At 54.3% G+C, this 15,260-nt stretch overlaps 6 protein-coding genes across 6 annotated transcripts; 4 read left to right on the forward strand and 2 right to left on the reverse strand.

Annotated features, from left to right (window-relative positions):
- Positions 1 to 520: 520 nt before the first annotated feature.
- BDW47DRAFT_115825 (Dor1-like family protein) lies at positions 521 to 2,002 on the forward strand (the record flags this gene model as incomplete). Its single annotated transcript, XM_024814839.1, has 2 exons — positions 521 to 1,564; positions 1,694 to 2,002. 2 exons carry the CDS (start codon positions 521 to 523, stop codon positions 2,000 to 2,002), a joined length of 1,353 nt encoding a protein of 450 aa, XP_024674901.1.
- Positions 2,003 to 2,318: 316 nt separating this feature from the next.
- Positions 2,319 to 4,195, forward strand: BDW47DRAFT_83446 (RNA polymerase II transcription elongation factor-domain-containing protein). Its single transcript, XM_024819979.1, has one exon. It carries the CDS (start codon positions 2,634 to 2,636, stop codon positions 3,963 to 3,965), a length of 1,332 nt encoding a protein of 443 aa, XP_024674902.1. The 5' UTR covers positions 2,319 to 2,633; the 3' UTR covers positions 3,966 to 4,195.
- Positions 4,196 to 4,838: 643 nt separating this feature from the next.
- Positions 4,839 to 9,172, forward strand: BDW47DRAFT_123415 (putative cyclin; the record flags this gene model as incomplete). The annotated part of the gene is made up of 7 exons (XM_024816043.1): positions 4,839 to 6,147; positions 6,197 to 6,552; positions 8,238 to 8,447; positions 8,509 to 8,556; positions 8,617 to 8,753; positions 8,811 to 9,065; positions 9,118 to 9,172. 7 exons carry the CDS (start codon positions 4,839 to 4,841, stop codon positions 9,170 to 9,172), a joined length of 2,370 nt encoding a protein of 789 aa, XP_024674903.1.
- A 1,376-nt stretch (positions 9,173 to 10,548) lies between these two features.
- Positions 10,549 to 12,760, reverse strand: BDW47DRAFT_83454 (AGC family serine/threonine-protein kinase). The gene is made up of 2 exons (XM_024819980.1): positions 12,743 to 12,760; positions 10,549 to 12,603 (listed from the first exon to the last, which is right to left on the reverse strand). The coding sequence occupies exon 2, from the start codon at positions 12,479 to 12,481 to the stop codon at positions 10,679 to 10,681; it is 1,803 nt and encodes a 600-aa protein (XP_024674904.1). The 5' UTR covers positions 12,482 to 12,603; positions 12,743 to 12,760; the 3' UTR covers positions 10,549 to 10,678.
- Positions 12,761 to 13,679: 919 nt separating this feature from the next.
- Positions 13,680 to 14,294, forward strand: BDW47DRAFT_83463 (uncharacterized protein). The gene has a single exon (XM_024819981.1). The coding sequence runs from the start codon at positions 13,811 to 13,813 to the stop codon at positions 14,258 to 14,260; it is 450 nt and encodes a 149-aa protein (XP_024674905.1). The 5' UTR covers positions 13,680 to 13,810; the 3' UTR covers positions 14,261 to 14,294.
- A 56-nt stretch (positions 14,295 to 14,350) lies between these two features.
- BDW47DRAFT_123417 (uncharacterized protein) lies at positions 14,351 to 15,022 on the reverse strand (the record flags this gene model as incomplete). The annotated part of the gene is made up of 3 exons (XM_024816044.1): positions 14,351 to 14,728; positions 14,790 to 14,886; positions 14,949 to 15,022. Coding segments are annotated over 3 exons (549 nt in total), but the record flags the coding sequence as incomplete, so codon positions are not given.
- Between the last annotated feature and the right edge of the window lie 238 nt (positions 15,023 to 15,260).

Here is a 15,260-nt window from a genome sequence, read left to right on the forward strand (position 1 = left end):
AAACGGGAGATCCAAAAGTACTGGTAGCCGCCTGACGTATTGGGAGAACTTCCATCCTGCATCGTCTGTGATGTCCAGCATAGGGCCTGAAGAGAGCTGGAAGCAATATCATGGAGGGATAGGATGGACTGCAGAACGTCTTTGATATTGGCGTTTTATAGGAGTGAAGTAGGAGATAGGGTTGGGGTTGCCTGAGGCATGAGGCCAGCATTATAGAGGTCTCGACGATCAAGCACTGTACATGGCATCGTTATTCAACCCTCATGAGAAATAAGAAATGCAGACTATACCGGACAAAATGATACCCTCCCAAGCCGTTCCGTTAGACAGTGAATATCGAGGGATACTAGACCATCGGAGATGTTGCGCCAGTTGCCGCGGAGGCCACCGTACTAATGAGTAGCCGTGGTTTCTCCCCCCGATCTGTCCAGTTCCTCGTCCCTCCATCAACCCCCCCCAGACCGTCGATTCTTTCGAGACAACTCGGTTGAATTATTTCCACATCACGGGAGTCTGCATCATGGCGGACTATCTTTACGAGCTTCTCTCTCCTCATCTGGCCCCGACGGCCAATTCCCCTACGCCCCTGTCCCCCGAACAGGACGCGACCACCGCCCAGTACCTCAATCGACTGCCGACCCTCTCGCTCGAGGCCCTGCAGGAAACAGAACCCCAATCGCTGGCGCAGTCCTCCCATTCGACCCTCCTCTCGATTCAGGCTCTGTCGAACCGCTCCCACCGGGCCTTCATCACATCCGCCGATAATCTCTCGAACCTCCGCACCTCCATCCCGCACCTGACCCGCGACGCCCAGCAGCTCCGGGATGCCGTCCCCCGGTTGGACGAAGAGGCCGTCTGTTTCTCCTCAAAATACAGTCGGGCCGCGGAGAATGCCTCCCTGGAGCAGCGCAAGCGGACTATGCAATTGGCCCGAAATGTTGACCGACTCTCGGATATTCTGGAGCTCCCTACCCTCCTCTCGACGGCGGTGTCGTCGGCCGCAGCGAGCTCCGGCACAGCGGGCGGTTCGCTGTCGACGACATATTCGGCTGCCTTGGATCTCTACGCCCATATCAAGCGACTACAGACCCTGTACCCCGATTCCGCGTTGGTCAAGGATGTGACTTCACAAGCGGAGGATGCGATGAAAGACATGACGAGCAACTTGATCGGGGGCCTGCGGGCGCAGAACCTGCGACTAGCAGCTGCGATGAGGACGGTAGGCTGGTTGCGACGGGTCGCACCCGAGCTGGAAGGTCTCTTTCACGACGGAGGATCCGGCACAGGGGAAGGCGCCTTGGGGGCGGTGTTTCTGATCTGCCGACTGGCCAATCTGGTGACTACGCTGGAGGCCTTGGAGCCCCTACGGGAGCTTGCCGACCAGGAAACGCAGCGCAGGGTGCGGAAGAGAGGGGCGAAGAACGGCGCCGGGTCGTGGTCGGATGGACACCAAACCGAGAAATTCTTGAAGCGATACATTGAGATCTTCCGCGAACAGAGCTTTGCTATCGTCTCTCTCTACAAAAATATCTTCTCCCCCGATCAATCCGAGTCGGATCTCGCGGTGGCAGGCCTCCGAGGCATCGATGCCCGGATCAAGGCTGCGGCATCGCCCCCCCCGTCCGCCATCGACACCGACCCTCTACAACACCTTCCCCCGGCACTCTCTACATTCCCCATCCACCTCGTCCAGCTCCTGACGGACACTCTACGCACCTATCTTCCCAACGTCCAGGACAGAAGCTCGCGAGAGAGTCTCCTGACGCAGATCCTGTACTGCGCTGCGAGTCTTGGGCGCCTTGGAGGGGATTTCAGTATGGTTCTCACTGAACTGAGCGACGCAGATGACGCAGATGACGAAGACGACCGTATGTCTCAGGAGTGGGAGGAGATCTCACGAAAGCATCGGGCCTTGGCAGGGCGTCTGGAGCAGCTCACTGGTGGACATCCTCCATCCTCCTCCAAGGGTGGGAGTGCCTTGCGCGCCGTCTCACCTGCATAAAGGAAGAAACACCACCCAATGGCGTAAAAGAACGGGGGAGATCAAAGAACCATAACAGTTCAGCTCAATACTCCAAACTATGCTGAAAGAATCATGAAGTCGAATGACAATGACTCTTTGGGGGGGGGGCTGAGGGATGAGACGCTAAACCGGAAGAGGGCTTAGCTGCGGACCGGGTGGAGTTACGTTGTCTGGACCATCCATCATCCTCCCTCTTCCTCTTCCTCTTCCTCCTCCCTCTCCCTCTCTTACACCCTCTCTCTCTCTGTTGAATCTCTCCCTCCCCTTCCACAACACAGGTTCTTCTTAAGGAAGAAAAAGGAGGAAACCCTGATTGATATGTAGCATTCCTGTTCCTCTGATTTGGCTCTTGGACTTTGATTTCTACCTCCGCTCCCGCGATCGGTGCTGGTTCTCCGGTCGCTTTCTTGGATCTTCGCAGCTGTCGGCCCCGGTGTGACGTTCGCCCTTGCGTGCATGCAGTGATCATCCTATCGAAAATTGCTCCTCTGGGGGATGAGAGCTCTCCCGGGAATACTATACTATAATTTATAAACCAGAGAAATTTAATCCGCGTCAAACGCTTGACATCCATATCCCCGTCTCCGACCCGCCCGACGATCGAACTCCGATGGCGACCTCCGCACTCCCCGCCGGCGGATTAATCGATCCTACCAAACAGGCGGAGTACCCAATCGTATTGGGGGACCGATTAGCCGGGAAAACTGCCTCGTCGAAGTCACGGCTATACAATATTCAATACAACTACAAGACCAAGTCGGCGACCGCCCAGCAGCGGGCCGTGATCACGAGGGACTCGCAGTCCCGGGACTCCTACGCCCTGAAGATCACCGACAAAGCCCCGAATGCGGAACAAAATGTCTTGACATATTCATACCGAGGGAGCATCGACCCCGAGCAGGCACTTCGGGGGCGCGACGAGCACAATCTGGTCTTGGTGTTCGATCCCAATCGAAAGGTGTTCGTGTTGGAGCCGGTGACGACGCAGCTCAACTTCAATCTGCGCTCGGCCCCGGCCAAATCCGAGAAGCAGGTGCTGGAGCAATATTCCCAGCTGAGAACGTTGCAGGACGAGGATCATGGTGTGGGCGATGATGGGCCCGGGGGGGATGCCAGTGGAGACGATGACGGGCCCGCCGACGACGACAACCCGTACGATTACCGTCATTTCCTTCCCAAGGGCAACGGCGATGATGACAAGTCGATGTCGGACAACGCGAGCCCCGAGCCTCCGTCCGGCGCGAGTAAGGCGAATACTCCCTTGTTGCCCGCGGTCACCAAACCCGCCCCCAGCCCCCAGTCGCGCCCGAGGAAGCCGGCCAATAATCCCCTGCGGCTACCGAGCAAGCCGCCCAAGGCGACCAACAAGGGCCATACCGCTACACCGAAGGCAGCCTCTTCTCCCCGCGCGCGCGTCGAGAAGATCGAACCTGATCGGGCAGTGGAGAAGGTCAAACATGCGCCCCCCCGGGAACCACCCAAGTCCACTCCCTCCGACACCGAAGCTGGGTTCGGGTCCGCGGACAAGGCGGCCCCGTCTCCGGGGTCCAACATCATCATCGACGGCGATCTGATCATCGACATGGGCTCTCCGCCTCCCTCCCGACCGGTGTTCAACATTAATCCGGCCCACTTTTCGTCCAACAACACCCCGGCTGAAGGGGGCGAAGAAGACGACGATGAGGAGATTGAGGCCCTACGCCTCCCGTCACCGGCTGGACCCGGAGCACGCCCTGCCCCCGCGGGCGGCGAGGAGCCCGTCTCGACGACGCCGGCTCCCGACGAGGACGTCGAGGACGACGACGCCTTGGCCGCCGAAATGGAAGCGGCCTTTGAAGAGAGTGCGCGGCAAGAAGAAGAGCGCAGTCAACAATCCCAGCCGGAAGGTTCGCATCATTATGTGGCTAGCGAGGATGAGAGCGAAGTCAGTGAGGAGGAATAACCATATTAATTTTCTTTCCCCTTTTCTTACCCCCATTTTTTCTGATCCCTTTTCCCACATTGGTTCTCGTTCTTGCGTGATTGCAACGACATGGGGGATTTTGCCTCAATGCATGGCGCCATCTGGAGTTTGGAGCGCGAAGCACATACCTATACGGACATGCCGTCCGGGTTCTTTGATATACCACTTGTTGCGTGTACACACCATCTTGACTAGTTAGGACCGTCTTGTAGTTGTTATTCGATCGGATTAATATTGATACATGTTAACGACCTGGAATTGAAAGTAAATACATGAAGTATACTGTAACCTTTCGGCGATCCGAATCTAGACCGGAACAACTGGATGGTCCGATGGCCGACGATCATCCGAAATTCATGCAGAGAGAAGATGGTTCCATCCCATCCATATCACTCTTCCCGACCTTTACTCTCCTACACCGACGCAACTCTTCTTCTCCTTGATTCCAAACAGCGGAGGAGGTTTTCCACGACAGGCGTCCTTTCTCGGTGGGTCGTTCACCCGTCCGAGACGCCAACACCGGCCCTCCCCGATCCTCCTGTCTCCCTTCAGGGACACGGCGATCCATTTCGCTCCGAATTCCCCGGTCGAACCCCCGGTCAACGATGCGATGAGGAGTCTTCCGGGCCATGGATGACGCGACCTGTTAAGAATTTTTGAAGTATTGGTTTGGGCAACTGAGACGGAGAAGGGCATCTGCAGCCGTCCGCTTCCACGGCTTCGACCACCCGACGCTCCGTCGTCTCGCACATACAAAGCTTCCCTCGGGGGTGGATCACGGTCGGAGACCTTGAACCCGACCTTGATATCTGACAGGGGAATCTCGATCGGACCACGCCTTCCACCTCCTTCATGGCGTCCTCCACGTCCCATCCTCTGGAACAGCGACCCGTCCCCGCGCCGTCGAACCCCGTCCTCCTGTCGAAACAGGCCCAATGGCTCTTCACGGATGAGGAGCTCACGCGATCGCCGTCCTTGCTGGACGGGATGAAGCTGGAGGCAGAACACATGAGCCGCAGCAAGGGTGTCAATTTCATCATGCAGGTAGGCATCATGCTGAAGTTACCGCAGCTCACCCTTGCCACCGCCGCCGTGTACCTGCACCGGTTCTTCATGCGCTTCAGCATGGTCGATCTGCCCCAGCGGCCGGGCATGCACCCCTACCCCATCGCAGCCACGGCCCTGTTCCTAGCCACCAAGGTCGAAGAGAATGTCCGGCGCATGCGCGAGTTGGTCATGTCGTGCTGCCGGGTAGCCCAGAAGCAGCCCAATCTGCAGGTGGACGAGCAGTCCAAGGAATTCTGGAAATGGCGCGACACAATCCTGCACCACGAGGATCTGCTGCTGGAGGCGCTCTGCTTCGACCTGCAGCTCGAACAGCCCTACCGCATCCTCTACGACCTCATCTGTTTCTTCAACGTCAGCGAGCACAAGCCGCTCCGCAACGCCTCGTGGGCCTTCGTCAACGACTCCATGTTCACCCCCCTCTGCCTCCAGTTCACGGCCCGCACCATCGCCGCCGCCGCGCTGTACGCCGCCGCACGGCACTGCGGCTTGGCCTTCGAGGACGACGCCCTCGGCCGGCCGTGGTGGGAGCAGGTAGACGTCGACCTGGCGCAGGTGCGTCGCGCGTGTACGAGAATGGCGCAGCTCTACGAGAGCAATGCCTCGCAAAGACATAGCCAGTACTACCCGACCACCCCTATCATCTCGGACGAGGGCGCTGAGAAGACCAGGATCCCGCACACGGGCAGCCCCTCCGCTTCTTCTTCTCTTGGTGCGCCAACGACGGCGACGGCGGACGGCGCCGTCAACGGACGAAAACGGTCCAGGGACCCTGAAGACAGGAGTGCCAGAGATCACCCTTCTGAACATGCCCCTGGTCCTTTGAACGGGGACCGCTCTCCCAAACGTCAGCGGATGGGCTCGTCTTCCGAGGCTCCTCCCCATTCCTCTTCTTCTTCCTTCTCCCATGATCGATACCCACCCATCAACGGCCATCCTCCTGCTCCCTCTTCTTCCTCTCACCGCATTCCCCACTCCCACCCCCACCACGAGAGTGACTCCCACCCCAGCTCAACATCCCAAGGCGCAAGACGACCCATGGACCCAATCCAGCGCCAAATCGACGAGATCGTCCAACGAAACCTTTCTCACGGGGGTATCCCCACATCGCCATCGTCTCGAGACCGAGACCGCGACAGAGACAGAGACCGAGACCGAGATCGAGATCGAGACAGGGACTACGACCGAGACTCCTCAAGACGCGTCCCAGACCGATATCGCAGAAGCGGAAGCGGAGGCGGCCCAGACTGGGACTACGACGACCGAAGCCGCCGCCGACGGTCCTCAACTGGCGGACGAAGAGGGTCGTCTTCATTCGATGACCATGTCTCTGCTACATCCGGTGGACATCATCCACCACCATCACCACCACCACCTCCTCCTCCTCCCTCGTCCGGCCCACCAACGGATACGCCTCCTCCGCCGCCACCACCACCACCACCATCACAGCAGCCACAGCCACCTCCAGCACCACCGGAGGGAGGAGCAGATGCAGATGAAGGTGGGGGGAGTGAGGAGGGGGAGCTCTGATCGGTTTACACCTTGCAAACAGATCGACCTAGTCAATCTTCTTTCCTTTTTTGCAATCGAATGGGTCTAAATAGAGTTGTAGTGGTGGGGTGAGTAACAGAAGAAAAGAGGATGTTGTGATCGTTTCCTGGTCTGGGGTTTTCTATACCACGTTTGTCGGGCTTTATAGCCTTCTATCTAGATATATTCACACCTCAAATATGGGGGACCTGTGGAATCGATACCGCGATGCTAGAAACAGCTGCCTTTCCACCCGTAACTTTGACAGCAAGTCGCTGCTTGACTTCCCTCCTGTCCAGTAGAGGCACCACAAACTTAGATCAGCTGCGCTAGGAGACCCCTTTTGTACATAGCCGCCGTGCCTTGGAAGGGCAGTGATTAGTTCTAAATGAACGCATAACCCACACATTCAGTTTATATATACTCTGTTTGCGTTGACCTAGCACGTTACCTCAACCCTTTGGTGCGGCATCCCAGGATACCGCATAACACATCTCCCCTGTATCCTAGCCTTCAAGGATTAGTCTCATACCAATCTATACTATACCTTAACATCATGTACATACTCCTTACCTAGTCACCCTCCTGTCTATATGGTATATATAGACCTTCACTTTTAATTTAGGCCAAGTCTCAGGCAAATTTACTGGTATAATTCAAGGGAAAGTAATTTGAGTCCTTCAAGAAACTACAGATCAATACAACATGTGAGGTACAGTACAGTATAATTATTGCTCAAAGATACTACATAAGACAGGCAACAGCAGATCTGGGCAATACTCCTGAGTTTGTTGTCAACAAGAGATGGCTCAATTGTACGTACACAAAAATTTACAACATATTCGCAACTGGTTTTTTTTTTTTTTTTTTTTGGGATCCACTTGATCAGTAGCCAGCCGGTCATGTGCTATCCAACACGACCATGGGAGTTTCTGAGGCGCAGACGCTGATGATACTAGCATTCAACTGTATCCTCTAATTACGTATAGTCATCATTCCAACCCACATTCCGTGGGAGATCAAGAGAGTCATTCCTGCATCTGGTTACTTCATACAGCCTCATACGCTGATAGCGCATGGTAGGATGTAGATCTACACAAGGTTTGGTATAACGGCTCAAGCAGATGTGGGGCCACTTATGCTTCAGCCTCAAGCATTAACGTTCCTTCGCCCCAATAGAACAACAAGACTTACTAGAATCGGGACAAATCGTCTGGTTCCCTTTCTGAGAAAGGGGTTCTACGAAAGATGAGCGCACAAGGCTGCCGGGCTTATGCGAAAGCAGCTGGCTGCTCTAGAGGCATGATAAGATGGCAGAAGATTATAGGTTAGATCGTATTTGGACCCTGGTGCCAAGCCTCAGGGAGTCTTGACATGACTGCTAATCTGAGCATGAAGACAGTTCTGTATCCATTGAAGGAAGCCCACACTAGGCAACTCTCGTGGATGGGTGTTGAAATCGCGGCCGCAAGCTGTGCTGTGGGTTGTGCCAATCCAAATGGCCCAAGGCCCTGCAAATTGGGTTATAAAAGGCAGCTGCTGGCCTTCCTCCAGTGAAGTAAACCAGTTCATTCAACCGCCAGCACAACTATCCTCCTCAAAAGAAAAACGATTTTGATTATCCCCCGAGTCAATTTCGTGCCCGTCGTGATGAAGAACTTCCTTGTGCCGCTGCTCTGCTTGACGGCCACGTCGTCCGCGTTAGCAGTTTCTCCCGATAACACTGCTGTTGAAGAAAGTGGACTGCAGAAGAGAAACCCAGTGGCTATCGTTGGAATGTTTATTGAGTTGCTTCGGGGTACCCAGATCATCGGACGAACCAAGGGTCGCTTGAATAAAGTGGGCGGCGGCCCGGCCAGCCCTTATGTACGTTACTGGGTGAATCCTGGTTGGAAACCCATCCATCAGCTGCTGACTGTTATTGTAGGAGGCAGAGTCTGGGAATTGTCTGATGTACATCTCTACCCAGGGTGGGGTGAGTAAATATCCAGGTAACATGAGATCTAGGTGGAATTTGAGACTGATCAAGAACCAGGGAAATTGCAACGTGAATACAACTCCTGGTAAGAGCACTGGGCTAGACGCAGATCCTACTAAGCATGATGGAGACTGGAATGTCTGCTGGTGGGATGACAAGGCCAAAATGTCTGGAAGACAATTCTTTACCGACCCGTGAGTTTTTGAATCCGCGAGACGAGTGGGTCCCCCGGGCTAAGATTATTATCGCAGTGGTATTGGCAAATACAGTATTGTCTTCACAGCCAAGGATCAGGACATAGTAAATGAGGAGATTGAAGGGACTGAAGCCTGTGGTGGAGAGGGTATTTGCAATCCTCAAGTTACCTTTTACCGGGATGGATATAATATTGTTCTGAACACCTGGCAATCCGACGCTGGGGATGTGAATATGGAGTATGGTCAGGGACTATGCTCAGGCGGTGTCACTGATGCATATAAGAAGGGCGGTATGGAATTTGGGTATACGTGAGTTTGTCTTCCCTCTGATGATATAGCCTGGTGCTGATGACTTGTTCAGCTGTGCTGTGCCTTGCGAGGGTGACGAGGGTCTTCCTGATGATTCGCGCTTTTAATCTGGCTGTACCTGCCGCACAGTTGACTTCAACCGTGGGGATTGTCCGGAAGGAAGATCATTGATGCCTCTTCTATGCCTGTGTGGCTATGTCTACAGGCCCGAGGGGTTGGTTTGGGAGGGTAGTTTCGAGGTAATGTAGCTTCAATCATATAGTCATATAATTGCGGTATATTCCTATAAGATATAGGACTCCCGCAGCGGCCAGTTCTGCTGAATTGGTCGGGAATAGTGGCTTCAATATCATACTTATATATCCATCATAAAAGATATAATGATCAATACCTCCCATATATTATTCTTACTATTGAGACATACAGTTAGGTTACGTTAAGATTAAATATGATTAACCTCTCAGCTTACTTACTTGATATGGTTTGTCTTCTGAGGTTTGGTATCAAGAACAGTTGATCATGGTTAACTGGCTGGTTTTTGTCTTGACTGTGTCTAGGTATAGAAATTCTATTAACCTAGCCATAACCAGCCGGTGAGGTATAACCTGACCCATTAACTTAACCTCACCTAGCCATTTACAACGTGCCTTGTTTTGGAAACCTCAAAGGTGAAGATATCATTAGAAGATGACCGGGAAAGCAGGACTTCAAGTCAGTATACTACAGGTCCTAGAAAGAAGATAGTAGAGAAAAGATAGATTCCTAATATTATAGAATGAAGATAAACAGGTTCAGCATAATTGCTGGTTATAGTGATTATACAAGGAAGCTAGGAAGTGAAGATATGGAGAGCAAGGCATAGTAGCGATTTTTAATAAGGAGAAGAAAAAGACATGGTTATTGAGATTGGTAAGATGATAACTGGGATCAAGTAAGTGTAGAATATAGGAGGTTGGGAGGAGACAAGATAAAAACAGTGAGGGAGTCAGTCTCTCTTTATATTCAGGCGGCACGGCAGACAGTGTTTATAGGATAGTGTTTCAGGCGACCATGCCAGAACAGGAAAAGCTAATGGTAAGAGGAAATTCACAGGTCCGCTGTTTACAATCTGAATCTGAATTGAAGATCAAAACTTAAATTAAAAATAAAATCACATTATATGGATATTCACTAGCGAGTAATGTACTCTCTTTACTTGGTAGGTAGGATAGGGACAGTGGATAGATAGTAGGATAGTGGATAGTAGATAAAGATAGTGAATGAGGGTAATGAGACAGTATAATATAAAGTATCTCTCCACCTACTTACCTACCTAAGGAGCTATACAACGAGGGAGAAGAGGGGAAGAGGATCCTGACTGTATGAAAGGATAGGAATAGCAAGCCAGCTGAGGCTCATTTTTACTGTCTACAGTGTCGTCTCGTCTAAGAGTTTCAAGACACTCTACAGTCTACAGTCTAACGTCTACAGGTACACCATCCAGATAACAACGTGCATTGATAAAGCAAAACCCAAGACCAAAACAGACTACCTACACCACGAAAACCAATCTTCCCCTTCACCTCCCACCAAAGACAGTCTCCATTCGAAGATGGAAGACATCCCACAGATAGTCAATGCCCAGCAGTCAGCATCCCATGACCATGATCCAACAAGCTGCTCGACGCAACAAAGCTAAACCCACCGAACGGGTCGCCCTCCCCGCCGTGACTGCCACGCTGGCGGCAGAAGTCGTCGAATCCATTACTGGTCATGACCGGGCTCAGCGGCATGTGGGTGAAGTCGTCGGAGAAGTTCTCTGCGAGGGCCGGGTCCGTGACGACGGGGTTGATGGGCGGGGTGAGATCGCGGCGCTCGAGGGCCTTCCAGTCGATTTTGCGGAAGAAGCGGTGTTTCTTGATGGTTTGGAGGTCTTTGGGCATGTGGTAGCCTAGCCGTTTTGAGGGTTCCTTGCGGAGGAGCCGGATGAGGAGGTCCTTGGCGTCGGGGCCGAGGAAGTAAGGTAGGGGGAGCTTCTGTTTGAGGATCTTCTCTTGCAGCTTGGCGTTGTTGTTGGCTGTGAAGGGGGGCGCCCCTGTGAGCAGGTCGTAGCCTAGGGCGCCGAGGGACCACCAGTCGCAGGCTTTGCCGTAGGGCTTGCCTTGGATTACTTCGGGGGCCATGTACTCGAAGGTGCCCAGGGAGGAGTTGCAGCGGTCGTCGTCGTTGACGGCGATCTTGGACAGGCCGAAGTCGGTCAGCAGTAGGTGGCCCTCGCGGTCGAGAAGACAGTTCTCTGGCTTGAGGTCGCGGTAGATCACCCCGACGGTCTGGTGCAGATGCTCCAGGGCCAGGACCATCTCCGCCATGTAGAAGGCGGCCGCGTCTTCGTCGAACATGCGCTCCATGGCCAGGTGGGTGAACAGTTCGCCGCCCTCGGCGTACTCCAGGATGAGGTACAGTTTCTCGTGATCCTGGAAGGCGTAGAACAGCTTCACGACAAAGGGGTGGCGGCTGACGCTCTCGAGGATCGTGCGCTCCGTCTTGGTCTGCTCCACCAACTTCTTGTGGACCGTCAGTGACGCCTTGCGGAACTGCTTCTGCGCGTAGAGCTTCCCCGTGAGCACATGGCGCACCAGGAGAACCGTGCCAAACGAGCCCTTCCCCAGGCAGAGCAACGGCTCGAAGTCATCGGTGGTCATCTTGCGGCACAGCTGGGTGCGCATGTCGCAGACACTGGAGGTGTCTTGGACACTCTCCGCGACGGCGTCCGAACTCACATAGTCATGCTCCAACGGGACCTCGTAGCTGGTCAGGATCTCGGTCTGGTCGCTATCCGAGCAGACGCTGACATTGCTTGGGGTCTCCGAGCACCTGCCGTTCGTGGCGCCGCGCGCCGGACTATCTGCGGACAGGCTCATCGAATCGAGCTGGAGCTTCAATGCGCTAACGCTGCAGCCGGGAACCGGTTGCGCCGGCGGGCTGTTCCCGCTGGTTCCCACGCGCGCATGTGGTCGCGCGCTAGGTGCCCGCGAACTGGCGGCTGACATGTCCGAGTCTTCGTCGCCCGAACCGACGGGGTTGAACCCGCGCACGGTGGAAACCGCCGGAGCAACTCCATCCGCGTGCTTCTTCTTCTTCCGGCGTCGCTCGGTCTTCCCAGACAGCGGGACAGCATTCATCTTGGGGACCGGAGAGGCGACACCATCACGGATCCCTCCGACTGCTGGGTTCGGGGCGCGTTGGGGGCTGCGATTGGCCATGTGGAAGCCGGTACGGGGGTTGCTGGGCAGTTGGAGGTCGCGAGGCTGACTCTGCGACATGTCCGCCTGGGGGGTGAACACGTCGCCCACGGAAAGGTCATCCTGGAAGGGAGTCGAATTGGAACTCGTTGCTTCCCCCATATCCATCATATTGGATCCTAGACCAACGGACATTCGAAAGATTCGCGGAGCGGGACGGCGACAGCGAGGTTCGATCCGTAGAGTTCAACGATTACGTCCACCGGACCAAAACGGCAGACGGATATGTTCAAGCCTACTAAAAAGTATCTGCGACGCTAAGAAGAGGACACAAGAAAGGGTTAGTCCACCAAAATGAGGGTCCATCTGGGGCTCCCACACAAAGTGGGGTACTCCAAGAAGAAAAAAATAATAACGAGAAACAACCCCAGGTAAGGGGTCCAAGGCCGTACTCACTTTGCAGGGGAGACTCCACGGAAGCTATCAATCACTCCCAGCGCATACACCCACTGACGACGCCAGGGATGGTGGAGGGGGAGCGAAGGTAAGCGCACAAGATGACGAGATCCGATCCGAGATCCTCAGATCTGGAGTAAATTTACCGTCCGCCCTTCTTCAGGACGGACCCTGCACCCCTAGCCAAAGCACCCCGTTGACGGAGGGGTCGGACAGCAGGTTGGGGAACGATCCAGCCCGGGGGGACGAGGGCCCAAAGTCGTCGATCACGGTCGAGGTGAGGTCGTCCGAAGTCAGGGATCGGACGGGATACTTGGCCAAGGAGCCAGGGGAGCAAACACGAACGGACAATGAAGACGTAGGCGCAGACGGGGACATGGGCATAGAGACCACGGAGATGAACGGTTTTCAAGGGGTCAAATAAGTGGGAAGTTCCCGGAAATAAGGAGACTCTGAAGTCGGAGAAGTGAGAGAGCACACCGTGCAAGAGAAAGAGAAAGGAGACAGAGAAAAGAGAGGTGTAATAATTCGATTGGAGACGCAGAGCTCAACCTCAGGCTGAACTTTGTCTTGGCCTCCGAAATGAAAAACATTCGGGCCAATCAGCGAGCGCCGGTGCTAAGCGGGATGACGCTAGTCCGCTTTGGGTGTCTTATGGATGACTTCACGTGCGGGTTTCACCGTATTCATTAGGTAATTGGTTTTGTGTACACAAGGCTTGTACGGGATTAGGTCTCTGGGCAGCAAGTGGAGTGCCAAAAGAACACTTGGCGGTGATATCTAGGTAGATAGAGGCAGATATAAATTCAAAAATTGTCGAGACAATCATCGGATCTAAATGTCGGAGGATCAACAAGACCATCAGATGTGACGACCACCTGACAGCTTTCTGGACTATTCTGGACTAGTCAGTCCTCTGACGGCATATCTTATCAGCCGCACCGTCACCCTACTATACATCTCGATCAATACCTGGTAACAACACATCATTTTTTCTCATGGGGTTGCAATATACACACAACATCCCCAGAACAACGCACGCGTTCTCTCTTAAATACACATGTCCCAATGAATCGCAATTGGCTCCTACAAGTCCTTCTCCTTTTGATCAACCAACCTACCCCATCCTATGGCAGAGCACGAGCCAGAGGGGAATCTACTCGACTGAGCAGCCGACATTCCACTGGTCGTTGTTTTTTCTTCCATCTCGATTACCTTACCAACCCCGTTCCTAGCCTCACAGAGCCAGGTATCGTGATCGTAGCAAACCGTAAGACAAGGATGGGGACGTTCGCTATCCTGAGTTGCGTCCTCTTCTTCTTTCCCTCCCCTTCTTTCTCTCCTCACCTTTCTTTTTTCTCCTTCAGCGTCTCTCCCCTTCCCCAACCCGCATCTGTCTGGTATCATGACGGCCCCGGCATGTCCAACGTGGCCACGGTCCAGGGACACCCCATCAAGTCGCTCCAATCGGCAGAAAACACAAAGAAACAGATCCTCCAGAAACAGGGTGAAAGATAAATATCAATACTAATATCAAACACAAAGCAGTGCAACGCATCATGGGTATTTGTCATACATTCACAGCATTAATAGAATGACAGTGGATATTTACCAGTATGCACGGCGCTCGTAGGGATACTCGACCCGCGGAGGAGAGCGGGGACGTCCATAGGGCCTGGGTGCAATGTACGGGTCGTCATAACGCGGGGGCGGCGGGGGACGGACATCATACGGGTCTTCATATGGGCGGCGCGGCGGAGGGTAGTCTTCAATCCGAGGACGCGGGGGCGTCCGCCGCCCATAGCCATCCCGGTCATAGTAGTCCCGCCGGAGTGGAATGGGGGATCGCTCCCGGTAGTGGGCGCGCGGGCTGTATCCACGAGGGGCTGGGAACCTTCGGTCGTATTCATCTATGGGAGGATAGCTCCGTCGAGGGGACCGGGACCGGTAGGGGTCACGCAGGGCCCGGTCATCAGGGGTTTGGATCTAGAGACGGCATGAGGATGGGGGCGTTTCCAGTTTCCTTGGGCGCGGAGAGGTCCCTTACATCGGCAACGCAGGTCACTCGTGAGCCTTTGAATTCCCGGCCATCCAGCTTTTCGATGGCGGTCTTCAGGTCGTTTGCGGTCTCGTACTCGACGAACCTTGAGAAATTAGGGGTTAACGGAATCCTCGCGCCGTTCCAGGACGTTCGATCATCACCCACCCTCTGCCGACTTCGCGGCCGGTCTCGGAGTAGACCACGTCTAGTCCGGATTGACGAGCAAAATCTTTGAGATCCTATAGAATGTCCCGACGTGAGTCCATATCCAGGTAAAGTGGTGGGAATCCGGAGGCTCCAGGTGGACGTCAAAGCAGAAGACAAGACAGCAAAGTAAATGTGGGCAAGGCGGTGTCAGATCACTGGGTTCCGTGGAAAGGGGGTTGCATCCGTGCTGGCCTGACGCTGTTCCGTCAAAGTGGGAAATGTCCAGGACCTTGGTGATCGCAGGTCTCGACCGGCGGAGCTCTAGAATCC

This window comes from Aspergillus candidus (genome assembly GCF_002847045.1).
Source record: "Aspergillus candidus strain CBS 102.13 unplaced genomic scaffold BDW47scaffold_7, whole genome shotgun sequence".
Classification (NCBI taxonomy): domain Eukaryota; kingdom Fungi; phylum Ascomycota; class Eurotiomycetes; order Eurotiales; family Aspergillaceae; genus Aspergillus; species Aspergillus candidus.

What these genes read in the sequence shown, in the direction of transcription:
- BDW47DRAFT_83454 (XM_024819980.1), bottom strand. Translation starts at nt 12,481, where the DNA reads ATGTCCGTTGGTCTAGGATCCAATATGATGGATATGGGGGAAGCAACG.
- BDW47DRAFT_83463 (XM_024819981.1), top strand. Translation starts at nt 13,811, where the DNA reads ATGAATCGCAATTGGCTCCTACAAGTCCTTCTCCTTTTGATCAACCAA.
- BDW47DRAFT_83446 (XM_024819979.1), top strand. Translation starts at nt 2,634, where the DNA reads ATGGCGACCTCCGCACTCCCCGCCGGCGGATTAATCGATCCTACCAAA.